General features: G+C 38.8%; 1 protein-coding gene across 3 annotated transcripts in view; it reads left to right on the top strand.

Annotated features, from left to right (window-relative positions):
* The window catches only part of LOC121376744 (DENN domain-containing protein 3-like), a 73,842-nt gene that overhangs the window by 18,876 nt on the left and 32,586 nt on the right, over positions 1-22,380 (top strand). For all 3 annotated transcript variants that reach the window (XM_041504509.1, XM_041504510.1, XM_041504511.1), the window contains 8 exons: positions 1,540-1,680; positions 4,595-4,773; positions 8,575-8,685; positions 12,893-12,989; positions 14,536-14,678; positions 17,832-17,985; positions 19,245-19,381; positions 21,330-21,511. In XM_041504509.1, coding sequence (XP_041360443.1) covers positions 1,540-1,680; positions 4,595-4,773; positions 8,575-8,685; positions 12,893-12,989; positions 14,536-14,678; positions 17,832-17,985; positions 19,245-19,381; positions 21,330-21,511 — 1,144 coding nt within the window. The remainder of the gene's footprint in view (positions 1-1,539; positions 1,681-4,594; positions 4,774-8,574; positions 8,686-12,892; positions 12,990-14,535; positions 14,679-17,831; positions 17,986-19,244; positions 19,382-21,329; positions 21,512-22,380) is intronic.

Raw genomic sequence — 22,380 nt, 5'->3', positions numbered from 1 at the left:
GGTAATGGGGGGGTTGAGGGGGAGATTCATTTTCTACAGTCTGCTCGCCTTCATCACGGAGGTAATAGGGGGGGAGATTCATTTTCTACAGTCCACTCACCATCATCATGGAGGTAATGGGGGGGTTGAGGGGGAGATTCATTTTCTACAGTCTACTCATCATCATCATGGAGGTAATGGGGGGGTTGAGGGGGAGATTCATTTTCTACAGTCTACTGACCATGATCATGGAGGTAATGGGCGGGGTTTGAGGGGGAGATTCATTTTCTACAGTCTACTAACCATGATCATGGAGGTAATGGGCGGGGTTTGAGGGGGAGATTCATTTTCTACAGTCTACTAACCATGATCATGGAGGGAATGGGGGAGGGTTTGAGGGGGAGATTCATTTTCTACAGCCAGCCAGTTTTTATCACCCCAACTCTGAGGCTGGAGGCTGTCCTGTCTGTGGGGTGGGGGTGGGGTTTTTTTTCTAAGGTTTTAAAATGTTTTATTATTGTCATTACCATAATCTCCACATTCGTGCAAAAACGATGGAGATATTCAGGCAAAATGAACTGGCCCTAAAACCTTTTCTTCACCATATATTTCCCTCATTCTGTCCACAATATTATAGTGATGTGTTTAAAATGCGTGGGGTGGGACGTAACCCAGTGGTAAAGTGCTCACTTAATGCGCGGTTGGTCTGGGATCGATCCTCATCGGTGGGCCCATTGGGCTATTTCTCGTTCCAGCCAGTACTCCATGACTGGTGTATCAAAGGCTGTGGTATGTGCTGTCCCATTTGTGAGATAGGGCACATAAAAGATCCCTTACTACTAATGGAAAAATGTAACGGGTTTCCTCTCTATGACTGTATCAAAATAACAATATGTTTGACAACAAATAGCCCGTGATTAATAAATCAATGTGCTCTAATGGTGTTGTTAAACAAAATAAACTTTTAATATAAAAGAACCTTTGATGTACCAAATACAGAATAGTATTTAATGTTAATATAAAAATAGAGAATAACTAGTTAATGACATCAGGTATCTGCTTTATCCTGTGATGGGAAGAATAGGAAATTCCTTGAAGCTCTGCCGAGCAGAATCTTTCATTCGTCCTGAACAGGATAAAGCAGATGTCCGATGTCAGTAACTAGACATTATTTTTATCCTGCAGACCATAAAAAAGGGGAAAAACTATTATTTCTGTTATTTCAGCCACATTGTACGATGATGACCTAGAGGTCAAATGAATAATTTTGTAATGTAGATGTAACAGAAAAATCAACCTCCACTGATGGGATTCAAACCACTGACTCTCAGTATGAGAGTCCAGCGCTCTACCAACTGAGTTAATAGGGAAATTCCCACTAGCTACTGCCACTTTATACCTACATGTACACTATGCATGTGACGTCACACGAGTGACATCAAAAGTCACATCCTGCTACTATACATATATGACATTGCTTTATCCGTCATCATAATCTGTCAAAAGGAGCATATATAGTTTTACGTCATGGATTACACAGTGTTTTTGGTTTTGTTACAGAGTTTTTTGCACTTCATTCAGCCCTTCAAGTGGAGATACACCTACGTGCCGATCATCTGCCAGACACACCTAGACTTGTTGGAGGCACCAGGCACTTTCATGATGGGGTGCCACGAAAGGCACTCGGAGTTAGTCAAACAGGTAATGTTAATTCCTATAGGTTCTCTTAAGGCGACACCACACAATAAAGGGCCAGGACGTAGCCCAGTGGTAGAGTGTTCGCTTGATGCGCGGTCGGTCTGATATCGATCGCCCCAGCCAGTGCACTACGACTGGTATATCAAAGGCCGTGGTATGTGTTATCCTGTCTGTGGGATGGTGCATATAAAAGATCCCTTGCTGCTAATCGAAAAGAGTAGCCCATGAAGTGGCGACAGCAGGTTTCCTCTCTATATCTGTGTAGTCCTTAACCATATGTCTGACGCCATATAATAACCGTAAATAAAATGTGTTGAGTGTGTTGTTAAATAAAACATTTCCTTTCTTCCTTCCACACAATACGGGTTGCTCGTACAAGAATAGTCGATTGCATAAACAATGTAGCAACCAATAAAATGGTAATGTTTGTTTGTCTTGTCACATGCATTCAGTTATGCTACCGGCCTTGGTGGTGTCGTGGTTAAGCCATCAGATGTAAGGCTGGTAGGCACAGGGAACAGACTTAATGGGTAGGTGTAAGACTGGTAGGTACTGGGTTCGCAGCCCGGTACCGACTCCCATCCAGAGCAAGTTATAATGACTCAGTGGGTAGATGTAAGTCTGCTACACTCTCTTCTCTCTCACTAGCCACTAACAACTAACCCACTGTCCTGGACAGACATCCCAGATAGCTGAAGTGTTTGCCCAGGACAGTGTGCTTGAACCATAATTGGATATAAGCATGAAAATAAGTTGAAATGACTACTACGTCCTCTTCTCTCTGCTAACAAACTAACAACTAGCACACTGTCCTGGACAGACAGCCCAGATAGCTGAAGTGTTTGCCCAGGACAGCGTGCTTGAACCATAATTGGATATAAGCAAGAAAATAAGTTGAAATGACCACTACGTCCTCTTCTCTCTCACTAACAAACTAACAACTAGCTCACTGTCCTGGACAGACAGTCCACATAGCTGAAGTGTGTGCCCAGGACAGCGTGCTTGAACCTTAATTGGATATAAGCATGAAAATATGTTGAAATGAAATGAAGTAAAGTTATTCTTGTACAAGGCACTGGTATCCTGTGGTGTTGGTTTTAGATCTACTATGTGTAGCATTTCTGTTTATTTTGGCGGTGATTTATATTCAAGTAGATGCTCTTACAGTGTCATTAAAGGGACACCCCCAAATTTTTAAATACTAAGGCATATTGTTTTACTATTGGAGCCATTTTTGATAACTGAAATCATACTTTACTTAGATTTTATTGTTTAGATTATCCATTTCTGTACATTCGAAGTGTTTTTGGTCATCCAGGTGTTTTTAATATCACAAAATGCATTTTTCATATTTTTAAAAATGCACGTGTGTTTGAGACATATAACAATTATGGAGTTGTGTTTGAGTCTTATTTTCAGAGGGTATTTCACCATTTCAAAGTCACAGACTCATGTTTCAGTCACTGGTAACTTTATCCAAATGTGTTACTCATTTGTAGATTAACTTAAACTTAATGTGAATTTTCACTATATGTCAAAATTACTAAATGTTTGACATCCAATAGCCGATGATTAATAAATTAATGTGCTCTACGGGTGTCGTTAAATGAAACAAACCTTAACTTTTTAATTAAAATACACTTTGTTTTTCTCTTGTCCAGATATATTGTCTGAGTGCAAACATTAACAATGATGGTTGTAATTAAAATACACTTTGTTTTTCTCTTGTCCAGATATATTGTCTGAGTAAACATTAACAATGATGGTTGTAATTAAAATACACTTTGTTTTTCTCTTGTCCAGATATATTGTCTGAGTGCAAACATTAACAATGATGGTTGTAATTAAAATACACTTTGTTTTTCTCTTGTCCAGATATATTGTCTGAGTGCAAACATTAACAATGATGGTTGTAATTAAAATACACTTTGTTTTTCTCTTGTCCAGATATATTGTCTGAGTAAACATTAACAATGATGGTTGTAATTAAAATACACTTTGTTTTTCTCTTGTCCAGATATATTGTCTGAGTAAACATTAACAATGATGGTTGTAATTAAAATACACTTTGTTTTTCTCTTGTCCAGATATATTGTCTGAGTAAACATTAACAATGATGGTTGTAATTAAAATACACTTTGTTTTTCTCTTGTCCAGATATATTGTCTGAGTGCAAACATTAACAATGATGGTTGTACATTAACAATGATGGTTGTAATTAAAATACACTTTGTTTTTCTCTTGTCCAGATATATTGTCTGAGTAAACATTAACAATGATGGTTGTAATTAAAATACACTTTGTCTGAGTGCAAACATTAACAATGATGGTTGTAATTAAAATACACTTTGTTTTTCTCTTGTCCAGATATATTGTCTGAGTAAACATTAACAATGATGGTTGTAATTAAAATACACTTTGTTTTTCTCTTGTCCAGATATATTGTCTGAGTGCAAACATTAACAATGATGGTTGTAATTAAAATACACTTTGTTTTTCTCTTGTCCAGATATATTGTCTGAGTGCAAACATTAACAATGATGGTTGTAATTAAAATACACTTTGTTTTTCTCTTGTCCAGATATATTGTCTGAGTGCAAACATTAACAATGATGGTTGTAATTAAAATACACTTTGTTTTTCTCTTGTCCAGATTGTCTGAGTGCAAACATTAACGATGATGGTTGTAATTAAAATACATGTCCAGATATATTGTCTGAGTAAACATTAACAATGATGGTTGTAATTAAAATACACTTTGTTTTTCTCTTGTCCAGATATATTGTCTGAGTAAACATTAACAATGATGGTTGTAATTAAAATACACTTTGTTTTTCTCTTGTCCAGATATATTGTCTGAGTAAACATTAACAATGATGGTTGTAATTAAAATACACTTTGTGTTTCTCTTGTCTAGATATGTGGTCTCGTTGTTGTGAATATTGACAATGGCACTGTGAGCGTTAATGAGGAGACATTGCCAAACTTTGAGATTGTCACGAAATCCATCCCCAAGTTTCCGTCCGAACCCGCACTCCTCTTCAAGAAGGTATGCAAAAAGATCAAGTTTCAGACGGAACTGACTGATGTCCAGAGGTGAGAATTTTTTTTTTTTTTTTTTTTAAATTTAATGACGCACTCAACACATTTTATTAGTCCCCTTCCGGTTCAACCAGAGGGAACTATAGGTTTCATCTACATTTTTCTGTCTGTCTGTCTGTCTGTGTTTGTGTCTGTCTGTGTTTGTGTCTGTCTTTCTGTCTGTCTGTGTTTGTGTCTGTCTTTCTGTCTGTCTGTGTTTGTGTCTGTCTTTCTGTCTGTCTGTGTTTGTGTCTGTCTTTCTGTCTGTCTGTCTGTGTTTGTGTCTGTCTTTCTGTCTGTCTGTGTTTGTGTCTGTCTTTCTGTCTGTCTGTGTTTGTGTCTGTCTTTCTGTCTGTCTGTCTGTGTTTGTGTCTGTCTTTCTGTCTGTGTTTGTGTCTGTCTTTCTGTCTGTGTTTGTGTCTGTCTTTCTGTCTGTTTGTGTCTGTCTTTCTGTCTGTCTGTGTTTGTGTCTGTCTTTCTGTGTTTGTGTCTGTCATTCTGTCTGTCTGTGTTTCTGTCTGTCTGTGTTTGTCTGTCTGTGTCTGTCTGTCTGTGTTTGTGTCTGTCTTTCTGTCTGTCTGTGTTAGTGTCTGTCTTTCTGTCTGTCTGTGCTTGTGTCTGTCTTTCTGTCTGTCTGTGTTTGTGTCTGTCTTTCTGTCTGCCTGTGTTTGTCTGTCTTTCTGTCTGTCTGTGTTTGTATGTGTCTGTCTTTCTGTCTGTCTGTGTTTGTGTATGTCTTTCTGTCTGTCTTTCTGTCTGTCTGTGTTTCTCTGTGTGTGTTTGTGTCTGTCTTTCTGTCTGTCTGATTTTGTGTCTGTCTTTCTGTCTGTCTGTGTTTGTGTCTGTCTTTTATTTATTTCTGTCCCACATACAGTTTTTCCGGATGTTTTTTATTTTTTATAATGCCTCAAGATATTGAGCTGAAATGTTGTATATAATTTTATAATGTACTGTTACAAATCAAGTTTGACTTTCATGGCAATTTACTCAGTTTTAACATAGTTATGACCCTTGAACTTAATAGATACAAAAGTGTATCTACCGGACTTATTTTTGCAATTACTCAAGATATTCAGCTGCAGTTTTGTATATAGCTTTATAATGTACTGTTACAGATCAAGTTTGATTTTCATGGCAATTTACTCATTTTTCACAGAGTTATGGCCCTTGAACTTAGGAGATATGAAAATTTGTTGGAACATGTATTGCTTTAGCAGTACACTCAAAATGCTTGTTTATGGTTGTATGGTGTTGGACATATGGTGAAGGACCACAAAGAAGAAACTCACCGTCATCACTATAGGCTACTATTTTTTTATAGTAATTAACAGCTAGCATGAGCGTCGATTGGTGGGGGACAGGAGGGACACGTCCCCCCTCACTTTTCAACACCATGGGACAATCTATATTTCGTTTAGCAAAAGCAGCAACACCACCACCAACAAAAACAACAACAGCAATAACAAAAAACAAACAAAAATTAAAAGTTTAACCACTAATATGTAGCTTTATGATTTTCATTGACATTCCTTTATCACACACACACACACACACACACACACACATACACACACACACACACAGACACAGATACACACAGACACACACACACACACACACACACACACACAGATACACAGACACACACAGATACACAAACACACATACAGACACACACACACACACACACACAGATACACACAGACACAGACACACACAGACACACACACACAAACAGACACACACAGATACACACACACAGACACACACAGATACCACACAGATACACACACACAGACACACACAGATACACAAACACACATACAAACACACCTACACACAGACACACACACAGACACAGACACACACACACTCACACACCTACACACACATACACACACACACTTACACACCTACACACACACACACACCACACACACGCACGCACATTTACGCACACACAAATACTAACACGTCCCCCCACTTTTAAAGCCGGATTGACACCCATGACCGCTAGGGATGTTTTACTTCTTACACACCTGTATAAAGGGTGACCTGTTGTAGATCAATAACCTCTTCAACATATTAGTACAGTGCTCGCCTGCATGTGCGGGCGGTCTAGGATCGATCCCCGTCAGTGGACCCATTGGGTTATTTCTCGTTCCAGCCAGTGCTGCACAACTGGGGTAACAAAGGCCGTGGTACACATGTATGTACTATCCTGTCTGTGGGATAGTGCATATAAAAGATCGCTTGCTGCTAATCGAAAAGAGTAGCCCAGTGGTAAAGCGTTCGCTTGATGCACGATCGGTCTGGGATCGATCGCCCCAGCCAGTGCACCACGACTGGTATATCAAAGGCCGTGGTATGTGCTATCCTGTCTGTGGGATGGTGCATATAAAAGATCCCTTCCTGCTAATCGAAAAGAGTAGCCCATGAAGTGGCAACAGCGGGTTTATTCTCTCAATATCTGTGTGGTCCTTAACCATATGTCAGACGCCACAAAAAACCATATATAAAATGTGTTGAGTGTGTCATTAAATGCTTTCCTTCAGCATATTATGTTGGAGATAACTTGTGATTGTTTGCTCAGTAGTTATGACCTGGGCAAGACAACTATACCACCCAATAAAATAATGACGACTGAAATTGATTGCTCTGTGACATGTGATTTAACCTGATACTGATTGCTCTATGACATAATTATAAGTTAACTGCTGCGAAAGCACCATAAATATGTTTTAGTTGAAAAATATGTTTCAATTTATTTTAAACCTGGTGTTTGAGGATATGTAAGAAATAGAATACTACATTCATAGCTCAGTCGGTTGAGTCCTTGCTTGTAGTGCTTGCTTGCTTGTTTTTTTTCTCATTCCAACCAGTGCTCCGAAGGTCATGGTATGTGCTTTTCTGTCTCTGGGAAAGTGCATATAAAAGATCCCTTTCTGCATTAGGAAAAATGTAACAGGTTTCCTCTGATGACTACGAGTCAGAATTACCAAATGTTTGACATCCAATAGCCGATGATTAATTAATCAATGTGCTCTAGTGGTGTCGTTATACAAAAACTATTTTTAACTCATGTTTATTTTTTTTGCAACTCTTTGTTTAAAAACGTATCCAAACGTATTTACTTGTTAGATACTATTTTTAAACAACTCGTAAGATAAATTGATATCCAATAGCCACTCATGTAGTATTCTCAATATGTACCAACCCACAGACAGGATAGTACATACCACAACCTTTGTTACACTAGTTATGGAACACTGACTGGAACGAGAAATACCCCAGTTTTTCTTCCAACGGGGATTGATCCTAGACCCACTGTGCTCCAGATGAGCTACTGTGCAGGACATAGTCCAGTGGTAAAGCACTTGCTCGATGTGCGGTCAGTCTAGGATCGATCCCCATCAGTGGGTCCATTAGGCTATTTCTCACGCCAGCCAGTGCACCATGACTGGTATATGAAAGGCTGTGGTATGTGTTATCCTGTCTATGGGATAGTGCATATGAAAGATCCCATGCTGCTAATAGAAAAGAGTAGCCCATAAAGTGGTGACAGCAGGTTTCCTATCTCAATATCTGTGTGGTCCTTAACCATATGTCTGACGCCTTATAAGCGTAAATAAAATGTGTTGAGTGTGTCATTAAATAAAACATTTCCTTCCTTCCAGATGAGCTTTTTATCACTGATCTACGTCCCACACACCCACACTCTTACTCACCCAAACCGAGGAGGCTCAGAACCTGTTGACGGGTACTATAGGGATTTTTGTGTGTTGTATAATGAATAAATATTTGTTGTTCTTGCAGACCGTTCTCTTATAACCCAGAATCCGAGAGAGAATACCGGATGAAGAAACGTCAGCAGTTTAACACGGAAATTACCTTTGCCTTCCTCGAGCTGATGGTCAACCTTTTCAGGTGGGTTACGCTAGGCTCAGATTACCAACTGCCAGTGCAAAGTTGGCCAACTTTCTGATCTCACTACTTCTGTGACTGTCCAGCGCTCTTACAATTCGATTCTCATCGTATAATGCAACTCCAGACTACCAGCTGCCAGTGCAAAGTTGGCCAACTTTCTGATCTCACGATTTCTATTATCACTGTCGAGTTGCTAGTCGTAATTGTGCTCTTCACAACTCGATCCACGTCGTATAATGCAAGTCCAGACTACCAACTGCCAGTACAGAGTTGGTCACCTTTCTGATCTCACAACTCCTACGACCGATTAGTTGTTAGTCTGAGCGCTCTTACAACTCGATTCTCATCGTATACAACTCCTACGACCGATTAGTTGTTAGTCTGAGCGCTCTTACAACTCGATTCTCATCGTATACAACTCCTACGACCGATTAGTTGTTAGTCTGAGTGCTCTTACAACTCGATTCTCATCGTATACAACTCCTACGACCGATTAGTTGTTAGTCTGAGCGCTCTTACAACTCGATTCTCATCGTATACAACTCCTACGACCGATTAGTTGTTAGTCTGAGCGCTCTTACAACTCGATTCTCATCGTATACAACTCCTACGACCGATTAGTTGTTAGTCTGAGCGCTCTTACAACTCGATTCTCATCGTATACAACTCATACGACCGATTAGTTGTTAGTCTGAGCGCTCTTACAACTCGATTTTCATCGTATACAACTCATACGACCGATTAGTTGTTAGTCTGAGCGCTCTTACAACTCAATTCTCATCGTATACAACTCCTACGACCAATTAGTTGTTAGTCTGAGTGCTCTTACAACTCGATTTTCATCGTATATGACTCATTCGGTTGAGTGCTTGCTTGAGGTACTTGTGTCGCAGGATCGAACCACCTTGATGGATCCATTCAACTGATTGGGTTTTTTTTCTCGTTACAACCAGTGCACCACAACTGAACAAAGGTCGTGGTGTGTGCTATCCTGTCTGTGGGAAAGGGCATATAAAAGATCCCTTGCTGCATTAGGAAAAATGTAGCAGGTCTTCTCTGATGACCACGAGTCAGAATTACCAAATGTTTGTCATCCAATAGCTGATGATTAATTAATCAATGTGTTCTAGTGATGTCGTTAAACAAAACAAATTTCTTTTTTTTCAGTTGTATATGACTTCTATTCGACCGATTAGTTGTTAATCTGAGCGTACAGGGATCGATCCCAAAACGACCGTGCATCAAGCGAGTGTTTAACCACTGGGCTACGTCTTACCCCCTTATTTGATGATGTCATATGATTGGCTCACTACAATTTTACTGGAACATCAGTCAAACGAGTTCAGTGATATAAATATAAATTAAAATCGATTATGGGTCATAATTAGGATATTAAAGTCAAGGGCTTCTAGAATTTTATAAAAATCCACTAGTCATGGGATCAGTGATTTTAAAAAAGTACTAGCCATGGTTAAAAATTCACTAGCCCTACTTTAAATAAATATAATTTTACTAATAGTAATAATCAGATATGTCACCTAAAGAGGGCGATTGAGCTTTAAAATCCTTAGATTGGGGGTGGAAAGAGGGGGCAAAACATTTATATTTACAAAACATGTAAATGCAGCATTTGACAAGGGGTTTTTCCCACTAGCCATCGGGCTAGATATAGTAGTTATTTACTAGCCCAACACTGAATAACACTAGCCATGGGAGTGGGGCTACCATAATCTGGAATCCCTGAATTAAACATGCGTATCATGTTTATTTATGTACTTCATGACAAGTGAAATTTTTTTCACTCTGGATATAAACATGATACGAAATGGAAGCTCGCTTAATAACCTCTAATTATAATTACCAACTCTTGTAGAATGTGTTACTCCCACCCTCCAAGCCTCTCTGATATTCAAGCATACATTTATGGTATTATGGTATTTATAGTATTATGGTATTATGGTATTATGGTATTATGATATTTATGGTATTATGGTATTTATGGTATTATGGTATTATGATATTTATGGTATTATGGTATTTATGGTATTATGGTATTATTGTATTTATGGTATTATGATATTTATGGTATTATGGTATTATGGTATTATGGTATTTATGGTATTATGGTATTTATGATATTTATGGTATTTATGGTATTATGGTATTATGGTATTATGGTATTTATGGTATTTATGGTATTATGGTATTATGGTATTTATGGTATTATGGTATTTATGGTATTATGGTATTATGGTATTTATGGTATTTATGGTATTATGGTATTATGGTATTATGGTATTTATGGTATTATGGTATTTATGGTATTATGGTATTTATGGTATTATGGTATTATGGTATTTATGGTATTATGGTATTTATGGTATTTATGGTATTATGGTATTTATGGTATTTATGGTATTATGGTATTTATGGTATTTATGGTATTATGGTATTTATGATATTTATGGTATTATGGTATTTATGATATTTATGGTATTATGGTATTTATGATATTTATGGTATTATGGTATTTATGATATTTATGGTATTATGGTATTTATGGTATTATGGTATTTATGATATTTATGATATTTATGGCATTATGGTATTTATGGTATTATGGTATTTATGGTATTATGGTATTTATGGTATTATGATATTTATGGTATTATGGTATTATGGTATTTATGATATTTATGGCATTATGGTATTTATGATATTTATGGTATTATGGTATTTATGATATTTATGGTATTATGGTATTTATGGTATTATGGTATTTATGATATTTATGGTATTATGGTATTTATGGTATTATGGTATTTATGATATTTATGATATTTATGGTATTTATGATATTTATGATATTTATGATATTTATGGTATTATGGTATTTATGGTATTATGGTATTTATGGTATTATGGTATTTATGATATTTATGATATTTATGGTATTTATGATATTTATGATATTTATGATATTTATGGTATTATGGTATTATGGTATTTATGATATTTATGATATTTATGGTATTATGCCATTGCCACTATTCCTGTTAGTGATATCATGTAATTGTTACCGTTCCTGTTGGCAATATTATAAAATTATCACTATTCCTGTTTGTCATATTACACATACTATTGTCACTGTTCCTGTTTTTGATATTATGTAATTGTCACGATTACTGTTTGTGATATTATATAATTGTCACTATTGCTGTTTGTGATATTATATAATTGTCACTGTTACTGTTTGTGATATATAATTGTCACTATTACTGTTTGTGATGTTATGTCATTGTCACTACTACTGTTTGTATTATTATATAATTGTCACTATTACTATTTGTGATATTATATAATTGTCACTGCAGCTTGTGATATACATGTATATTATGTATTAGGCAGGGAACATTTTGTTTTTAAAAATTTGATTATCAGCAGTTGTTTATCATTTGAACATTAAGAAGCAACTAATATTGAACGTTTTAGAATTGTGTAACGATCTCTGAAATTTGTGTAGCGATACTGAATTAATTGTTCCCTGTTAAGTGTATACATAATTATAAAAATAGTTTGTCATTTTTTTGTGTGAATTTATCAATGTATAACAGTCACAAATTTAGTATAAAATCACTTCGTTACACTTCGCAGTTTTATGCAATTTGTTACTGTTTATACATTAATAAATTCACATAAAATGAAAAACAGTTACCGGCCTCGGTGGCGCAGTGGTTATGCCATCGGACTATAGGCTGGTAGCTAGGTACAGGGTTCACAGCCTGGTACCAGCTCTAACCCAGAGCGAGTTCTTAAGGGCTCATTGGGTAGTGTATGGCCACTATACACCCTCTTCTCTCTCACTAACCACTAACCAACTAACCGCTAACCCACTGTCCTGGACCGACAGCCCAGACAGATGAGGTGTGTGCTCAGGGCCCCGTTCCACGAAGTGATCTTAACACTAAGATCACCTTAATACATAAGGTAGCTATGCACTTAAGGTGATCTTAGGGCTAAAATCGCTTTGTGGAACGGGACCCTAGACAGCGTGCTTGAACCTTAATTGAATATAAGCACGAAAATAAGTTGAAATGAAATGACAAACAATTCTTACATCATTTTTATATGTACTACTGTATTTCAGAGGAAGGATCAAAGGAAATGTTTTATTTAACGACGCACTCAACACATTTTATTATTTCAGGGGAGTGCTGTCTGAACTACGGATAGACCACCAGTTGTTTAACCAGGACGACTTTATGCGCAGTGTTCCTGAAGAAAGTAAAGAGTTCTACAAACAGGTAATATTGCTAATCAAACTGATACAAAGTAAACTTTGTTTTATTTAATGACGGTTCCAGAGCACATTGATTTTTATCTTATCATCTGCTATTGGACTTTATGCTCAGTGTGCCTGAAGAAAGCGAAGAGTTCTACAAATCGAAAACTACATAATTTTTGGCACGCAATCATATTACTGTAACTAGCAGCTGTCCAGTTTGTAGGAAAGTATATGTAGGGTTATAAATAATTTTTCAGTGGTGGATGCACTGGGTTTTTCTCATCCCAACAAATGCCCCAAGAATGGTATAATCAAAGGCCTTGGTATGTGCTGTCCTGTATTTTGGAAAGAGCATATAAAAGATCCCTTGCTGCATCAGAAAAAATGTGGCAGGTTTCCTCCGAAGACTCTGTGTCAGAATTACCAAATGTTTGACATCCAGTAGCTGATGATTAATTAATCAAATGTGCTCTAGTGGTGTTGTTAAACAAAACAAACTTTTTTCTGACCTTGCCATGAAAAAAAATTGGGTGAGTGATTAATTGCTCCCCTAACTTAGATTACGGGAGCTATTTAAGATATTACCACTGAGCATTCATATTTAATCCTGTTTTCGAATTCACATGTTAAGGGGAATTAAAAATTACTGTCTTTGAAGTAATCTTAGAGGAATGATGTGGAGCAAGACTGATAGCTGTCCTTAAATGGCAAGGTCTGTTTTTAGTTTCCTTTTAGTTTATCTGTCTGTCTGTCTGTCTGTCCGTCCATCTATCCCAAATACAGTTTTCCGGTTGTTGTTTTTCACATTGCCTTGAGTTATTGAGCTGAAATTTGGTGTATACATATGTAGCTTTAACATGATATTTTACATATCAAGTTTGACTTTCGTCTCAAGTTTCCCGTTTTTCACAGAGTTATGGCCTTTAAACTTATGAGATATGAAAAAAACAAATTCTGAACTTTTTTTATGTATACAATGCCTGAGATTATTTTTGTTTTGTTTTATATAAATATAGCTTTATCATGTACTGTTACAGATCATGTTAACTCTCATGTCAATTTGCCTATTTTTCACAGAGTTATATATGAACCTTGAATTCAGGAGATATAAAATATGTTTGGCCCTGTACTCTCAGAATTAATGCCTGTTAACTTTTCATTTCTGACCAGCCTCGGTGGTGTCGTGATTAGGCCATCGGTCTACAGGCTGGTAGGTACTGGGTTCGGATCCCAGTCGAGACATGGGATTTTTAATCCAGATACCAACTCCAAACCCTGAGTGAGTGCTCCGCAAGGCTCAGTGGGTAGGTGTAAACCACTTGCATCGACCAGTGATCCATAACTAGTTCAACAAAGGCCATGGTTTGTGCTATCCTGCCTGTGGGATGGTGCATATAAAAGATCCCTTGCTGCTAATCGAAAAGAGTAGCCCATGGAGTGGCGACAGCGGGTTTTCTTTCTCAATATCTGTGTGTGGTCCTTAACCATATGTCCGACGCCATATAACCGTAAATAAAATGTGTTGAGGGCAACATTAAATAAAACATTTCCTTTCTTCCTTCCAGGTGTTCCAGACCGACATGTTCAAGACGTTTATTCAGGACCGACTAAACGATAAGTCTGATTTCTGGTCCGACTTCGAGGCCAAGACCAGACAGTACGCCAGGAGAGTCAGTAACCAGGAACCCTCAAACAGCGCGCCAGTGCGGTACGTTTAATATGTCACGGCAGTAGATCTCCACTTATATCAGTGCAATATCAGTAACCTGGAACCCTCAAACAGCACGCCAGTGCGGTACGTTTAATATGTCACGGCAGTAGATCTCTGCTTATATCAGTGCAATATCAGTAACCTGGAACCCTCAAACAGCGCACCGGTGCAGTACGTTTAATATTTCATGGCGGTACATCTCCACTTATATCAGTGCAATATCAGTAACCTGGAACCCTCGAACAGCGCACCCGTGCAGTACGTTTAATATGTCACAGCAGTAGATCTCCGCTTATATCAGTGCAATATCAGTAACCTGGAACCCTCAAACAGCACACCGGTGTAGTACGTTTAATATGTCACGGCAGTAGATCTCCGCTTATATCAGTGCAATATCAGTAACCTGGAACCCTCGAACAGAACACCGGTGCAGTACATTTAATATGTCACGGCGATACATCTCCACTTATATCAGTGCAATATCAGTAACCTGGAACCCTCGAACAGCGCGCCGGTGCAATACGTTTAATATGTCACAGCAGTAGATCTCCGCTTATATCAGTGCAATATCAGTAACCTGGAACCCTCGAACAGCGCGCCGGTGCAGTACGTTTAATATGTCACGGCAGTAGATCTCCGCTTATATCAGTGCAATATCAGTAACCTGGAACCCTCGAACAGTGCACCGGTGTGGTACGTTTAATATGTCACGTCAGTAGATCTCCGCGTATATCGGAGCATCAGTAACCGGTGTAGTACGTTTAATATGTCACGGCAGTAGATCTCCACTTATATCAGTGCAATATCAGTAACCTGGAACCCTCGAACAGCACACCGGTGTAGTACGCTTAATATGTCACGGCAGTAGATCTCCGCTTATATCGGAGCAATATCAGTAACCTGGAACCCTCGAACAGCGCACCGGTGTAGTATGTTTAATATGTCACGGCAGTAGATCTCCGCTTATATCAGTGCAATATCAGTAACCTGGAACCCTCAAACAGCGCGCCGGTGCAGTACGTTTAATATGTCACGGCAGTAGATCTCTTCTTATATCAGTGCAATATCAGTAACCTGGAACCCTCGAACAGCACACCAGTGCAGTACGTTTAATATGTCACGGCAGTAGATCTCCGCTTATATCGGAGCAATATCAGTAACCTGGAACCCTCGAACAGCGCACCGGTGTAGTATGTTTAATATGTCACGGCAGTAGATCTCTGCTTATATCAGTGCAATATCAGTAACCTGGAACCCTTGAACAGTGCACCGGTGCAGTACGTTTAATATGTCACGGCAGTAGATCTCTTCTTATATCAGTGCAATATCAGTAACCTGGAACCCTCGAACAGCACACCAGTGCAGTACGTTTAATATGTCACGGCAGTAGATCTCTTCTTATATCAGTAACCTGGAACCCTCGAACAGCGCACCGGTGTAGTACGTTTAATATGTTACGGCAGTAGATCTCTTCTTATATCAGTGCAATATCAGTAACCTGGAACCCTCAAACAGCACACCGGTGTAGTACAGTTGATAAAGTATGTTTTGTTTGACGACACCACTAGAGCACATTGATTTATTAATGATCGACTCTTGGATGTCAAACATCTGGTAATTCTGATATATAGTCTTAGAGAGAAAACCCACTACATTTTTTCCATTAGCAGAAAGACATCTTTCATATGCACCATCCCACAGACAGGACAGCACATACCACATCCTTTGATATACTGGTAAGTGGTGCACTGGCTGGAATGAGGGTATGTTTAATATGTCATGGCAGTAGATCTCGGCTTTTATCAGTTCAATATAATATGCTTACAGAAGTGTGGTGTGTCATTATTTTAGTATGGGGCGGGACGTAGCCCAGTGGTACAGCACTCGCTCGATGCATGGTCTGTGTGGGATCGATTCCCATTGGTGGGCCCCTTGGGCTATTTCTCGTTCCAGCCAGTGCACCATGACTGATATATCAAAGGCCGTGGTATGTACTATCCTGTCTGTGGGATGGTACATATAAAAGATCCCTTGCTGCTAATCAAAAGAGTAGCCCATGAAGTGGCGACAGCAGGTTTCCTCTCTCAATATCTGTGTGGTCCTTAACCATATGTCTGATGCCATATAACCATAAATAAAATGTGTTGAGTGCGTTGTTAAATAAAACATTTCTTTATTTTTTTATTTTAGTATTGTCAATTGGTTGGAATTTCATCATTGATCATTGCTTACAATTGGTTTATGACAACTTGTCAACATTCAGTTTCACAATCGGTTAGAAATATAACACAACACATCCCAACACAAGATATCACAACACAACATAACCACAACCACAACACACAAAACATAAATAATAGGAGAGGGCCTCGTAAGTTGGATAACTTGTGCCCAATCCATTTGTACATTATATGCAATAAAATATGTTTCAATCAAAAACATAAATTTTACTGACAAAGAGATAGAATACAAATGGCACTAGAGCACATTTTGGGCAATAAATTGATAATATATAAGAGATGAAACGTTTAACTAAAAGATTTTGAATTAGTGGGTCCCGGGGGGGGGGGGGGAATTAGTGGGGGGGGGGATGTTTGGGCGTAGCCCAGTGGTAAAGCACTTGCCCGATGGACAGTCGGTCTAGGATCTAGGCCATTGTGTTATTGTTTGCTCCAGCCAATGCAACGCAACTGGTATATCAAGGAAGGAAATGTTTTGTTTAACGATGTGCTCAACACATTTTATTTACCTATGGTTAAGGACTACACAGATATTGAGAGAGGAAACCCGCTGTCGACACTTCATGGGCTACTCTTCTCGATTAGCAGCAAGCTATCTTTTATATGTACCATCCCACAGACAGGATAGTACATACCACAGCCTTTGTTACACCAGTTGTGGAGCACTGGCTGGAACGAGAAATAGCATAATGGGCCCACCACTGAGCTACGTCCCGCCCCCCTCCCCCCCTGGTATATCAAAGATACTGGTATGTGCTATCCTGTCTGTGCGATGGTGCATATAACAGATCCCTTACAACTAATGGAAAAATGTAGTAAAGGAGTAATGGAATAAAAATAATAATAATAAATAAAATATGCACATTTTAACATATTGTCAAGTATGTTGCATGTTTTTGAATTTTTTCAGTACTCAGAAGCGAAAACTGAAGAAACAGGTTTCTGTTTCGGTGTGGCCGTCATCCCTGCTGCAGAGGGAATTCCAGATATTTAAACTGCCAACCTTGAACGACTCGGCCCAGTACATTAGTATGTGTGTACAACTTCTCACAAAGGCTCTTCAGGTGAGTATATACAACTACAGGGCTGGTCCAGACATTAGAGTGGGGGGGACGAGGGAGACAGGGTTTCAATTGGTATGGGGGGGTGGGGTGGGGGGGGGGGGGGTAGTCTGAAACAGGGTTTCTAGAAGCCTGCATGTGTCATCAAATATTTAGGGCTGAATTTACAAATATTGTTTGTCTTGTATATATATATTAATACAGTAAATATATACTGTAGATCCTGAAATTAACACGTCCCTAAATTAATGCGAGTGACGGTGGGCAGACTAAAATGCGACATGAAATTAATGCGAGTGGCCTCCTTTTGAAATATTAACGACACACGTCTGTGTACTTTTCCCTTACATGAGCTGTCTTCAATGAGATTAACTCACCATCAGACCAGCGTACACATCAATTAATCCTCTTAGTCCCGGATGTTTTTGGTCAGATCAACTCAAAGCATATTTTTGCAGCAATCATTTTTGTAACATGTATAGTTACCTAAATCTGGCTAAACATTAATTAGCATACATGTGCCACTACAACTGAATCTTCCATATCTGTGAATGGCGATTTCAAAGTCATAATGAAAGAACAATTCACCCAGTGGTATGCCGACAAATGTGCAGCGAACTTGAACAGTAAAAACAAAGAAACGGTCGACCACAGGATGAGTGTGTTAAAACCCATTCACGCGCTATGGATCAGGTCGGCTTTTGACAGGGTGGCCAAAGACCCAGTGATCGTCACACATGGCTGGCATATTGCTTGATTCTAGGACATTTAGTCTGTCTCATCTATGATGAATTGTTTTCCAGTTTTGTTTTAGAAATATGTTAGAATTTTAATCTTTGTTTGTTTTTGTTTTAATAATGTGGGACACATAGACAAAACCTAGAAATAAATGTGTCATATTATTAATGCGAATAACACTAACTCGCATTTTTTGCATTAATATTATGATCGCATTCATTTCAGGATCTACAGTATAGATATATATATATTAATACAGCTATTGCAGTAGTTCGTTGTACACATTTGCATAATTTGGTTATTAATGTATAGGGAGATAAAACAGGACTTTACAATCAGTTCGTTCTATGCAGTAGTTCGTTCTAAGCATGTTGTTCATTATGATTACTTTACTGTATATATATATATTTACATACATTTATGATTCTTAAATACCTGCAGTTCAGAAAAACAGGCTTTTCGTAAATTTGACCACTTTTCCTTCACGAACACTAGGTTTTAACATGCATGTGTTTGTGTTGCAGGAATGTCGTGACCTTGAACCGCGGGCGTCATACCTGTATTTGCGTGGAATGTTCCTCGCCGCAGACGGGAAACTCAGCGAGGCTCTTGAAGATCTATACAGTCTGTCATCTACTAATGCACGACTTCTAGCTACGGAGTCAGTTTATCGTTTAGTTTGTACTGTACCTCTATTAACACACAGCTTCTAGCTACAGAGTCAATTTATCATTTAGCTTGGACTATACCAAATAAAATCCCATAAATGATAATGTTTATGTTTGTGGCTAAAAATAGTACTGTGAAACTCTGCAAAACTGGAATTCCCTCTAAACCGGATGGGTTTTTCTATGATCTTCTCTGAACTAACTTCTCTAAACGAAAACCCTTTAAAACCAGATCTTTTACTTTGTCCTATCAGTGTCACAGTGCATGGAGCTATTTTACATCAAAGTTATTAATTGAAAAACAAAAGCAAATAATTTTTATAATTACAAACCAGTTTTCCTTTTCTTGATCCATTGCACATAATAACACCATTTTCTGTCTTTTATCTAAGGATATAACATTCACTCGGCCAAACAAAATCAAACATATCGTTTAACGGAGAAAAGTTGGAATTAATTTTATTACCCAAAACACCCCTGCTCAGCGAATTCTCCTTTTTAAAATATATTTTTACATGGAAGCATAACTCAAACCCTTAAGGTCTCACTACACAGATCACTTCTAGGTTAGAGTTCATTCATCATGGTCCACTATAGTTCCTAATTGTGACATATGTTGTGGTTCACATATTCACTTCTAGGAACTGAGGAAGAATTAAAACAATATGTATGTCTAATGGTAAGCCTTCTGGCTGTATTTTGCCCATGTTATTTTGTAATATTGAGTATTGACCTTTTAGGACATGGGTGTATAGCGCAAAGGACAGCCAGAGTGAATCGGTTAATGAACCACCTGTTCGGATGGGAAATGTTCTCAATTTTGGAATGAAAATAAATGCTTAAATAATGTATGTCCCAACGAGAAGCCATTCTATTGGCAATCTTCATTTGAAGTTGGGCAATTTAACATGGGTGTCAATGGCAGATGACATCTGTATAGTGAGACCCTAGGATGTTCATAATTTTGCTACAGTCTACATCCCACCTGCATAAATTGCAGCACACATGTTTATAGCCTCTGTATGTAACCAGCCTCAGTGGTGTCGTAGTTAAGCTATTGGGCATATAAAGCTAATAGGTACTTGGTTCGCAGCCCGGTACCGGCTCCCATCCAGAGCGAGTTTTAACAACTCAGTGGGTAGGTGTAAGACCACTATGCCCTCTTCTCTCTCACTAACCACTAACAACTAACCCACTGTTCTGGACAGATAGCCTGGATAGCTGAGGTGTGTGTGTGCAGGACAGTGTGTTTGAACCTTAATTGGATATAAGTACGAAAATAATTTGAAATAAATGTATCTTTCCTTTTAGTGAAACTTCTTCTATCTCTTTTTTTTTTTTGGGGGGGGGGGGGGTGGTAATTGGGACAGACTGCTGACCGTTCCAGCATGTATTGGACAGCGATATCAAGTGCACATTGCATTAAACACTACAAACCACATAGTGCTAGGGTCTGGGATTCGAACTTCAGACCATCGGAACTGTAGCCTAGCACTGTATCCACTCGGACATGCAGTGGATCAACAAGTGAAACTGTATTTTAATACTTATAAATCTCATAGGGTGTATTTTGACGGAATGAACCAAGCGTCTGCGGAATAAAACACATCTTTACTCCCATAATGCCTCATTGTGTCTTCATTGCTATATTTCTACCAAAAGCACCAACAAAAGCACTCTTGTGGAGGAAATTTTACACAGAATAGTCAAAATGTCTAATTTGTCAAAGGCAAAACGTGATACTGGATTACGAAATATAAGCATTATGTTGCTTTTATAGAACAAAATGTTTTAAAAAGGTATTTGCATATAACTAATCCTAACCCTAAACTTACATTAATTCTAACAAATATTAATTATACCGGCTGAATGAACTGAATGCTGGGAAAGTCGGAAGTCTTGTCAGTAATTATTTTGTTACCTTTGTATGTTTAATTTCAGATCAGTTCAGAAACTGTTCAAGCTGATTCCGCGAGAGCACCACGCGGCGGTGCGCAGTCGGTGCCGGTCGTTCAACCTCGAAGTGATGCGACAGACGTCGCAGGACAACAACCATCTAGCCTCCACCCGACTCCGCACAGACTCCGTGTCCTTTCAGGTCAAGATGCCCGAGACTGACCTATGTGAGTGATAGCAATACCTTGGGGGGGGGGGGGGGAGGGGGGAGGCATCTGGTGTGGATTCAGGTGTTTGTGATTGGGACACACAGACTCCATGTCCTTTCAGGTCAATATGCCGGAGACTGACCTATGTGAGTGATAGCAATACCTTGGGGGGGGGGGGGGGAGGCATCTGGTGTGGATTCAGGTGTTTGTGATTGGGACACACAGACTCCGTGTCCTTTCAGGTCAATATGCCGGAGACTGACCTATGTGAGTGATCGCAATACCTTGGGGGGGGGGGGGATGGGGGAGGCATCTGGTGTGGATTTCTGTTGTTTGTGGACGCGCAGACTCTGTGTCCTTTCAGGTCAAGTTGCCGGAGCCTGACTTACGTGAGTGTGATAGCAATACATGTACCTTCAGGGGGTTGGAGGATTTTGGAGTCCGGTATGGATCCAGGGGTTTGCGAAGGGGGGCACAGGGCATGGTAAGAGGTCTTTTACAGGCTTTTATTGTTTTTATTTGTGGGCTGGACGTAACTAAGTGGTAAAGCGCTCCCTTCATGCGCAGTTGGTCTCTGATCGATCCCCGTCGATGGGCCTGTTGCGCTATTTCTCGTTCTACCTGGTACACCACGACTGGTATATCAAAGGCCTGTCTGAGGGATGGTGTGTATGAAAGATCACTTGCTACTAATGGAAAAATATAGCAGGTTTCCTCTCTATGACTGTCAAAATGACCATGTGTTTGACATCCAATAGCCGATAAATAATAAATGAGTCTGCTCTAGTGGTGTCATTTAAAAAAAAAAAATTGGCAAAAAAAAATGGGTGTTCACCCCTCGGCACCCCTTAATCCACACCTGTGAGTAATAGTCGTACTTTAGGGGA

Source organism: Gigantopelta aegis, chromosome 7, assembly GCF_016097555.1.
Source record: "Gigantopelta aegis isolate Gae_Host chromosome 7, Gae_host_genome, whole genome shotgun sequence".
In the NCBI taxonomy this organism is placed as follows: Eukaryota; Metazoa; Mollusca; class Gastropoda; order Neomphalida; family Peltospiridae; genus Gigantopelta; species Gigantopelta aegis.
The sequence above is the reverse complement of the archived record's forward strand: the minus strand, read 5'-3'. Positions and strand labels throughout refer to the sequence as shown.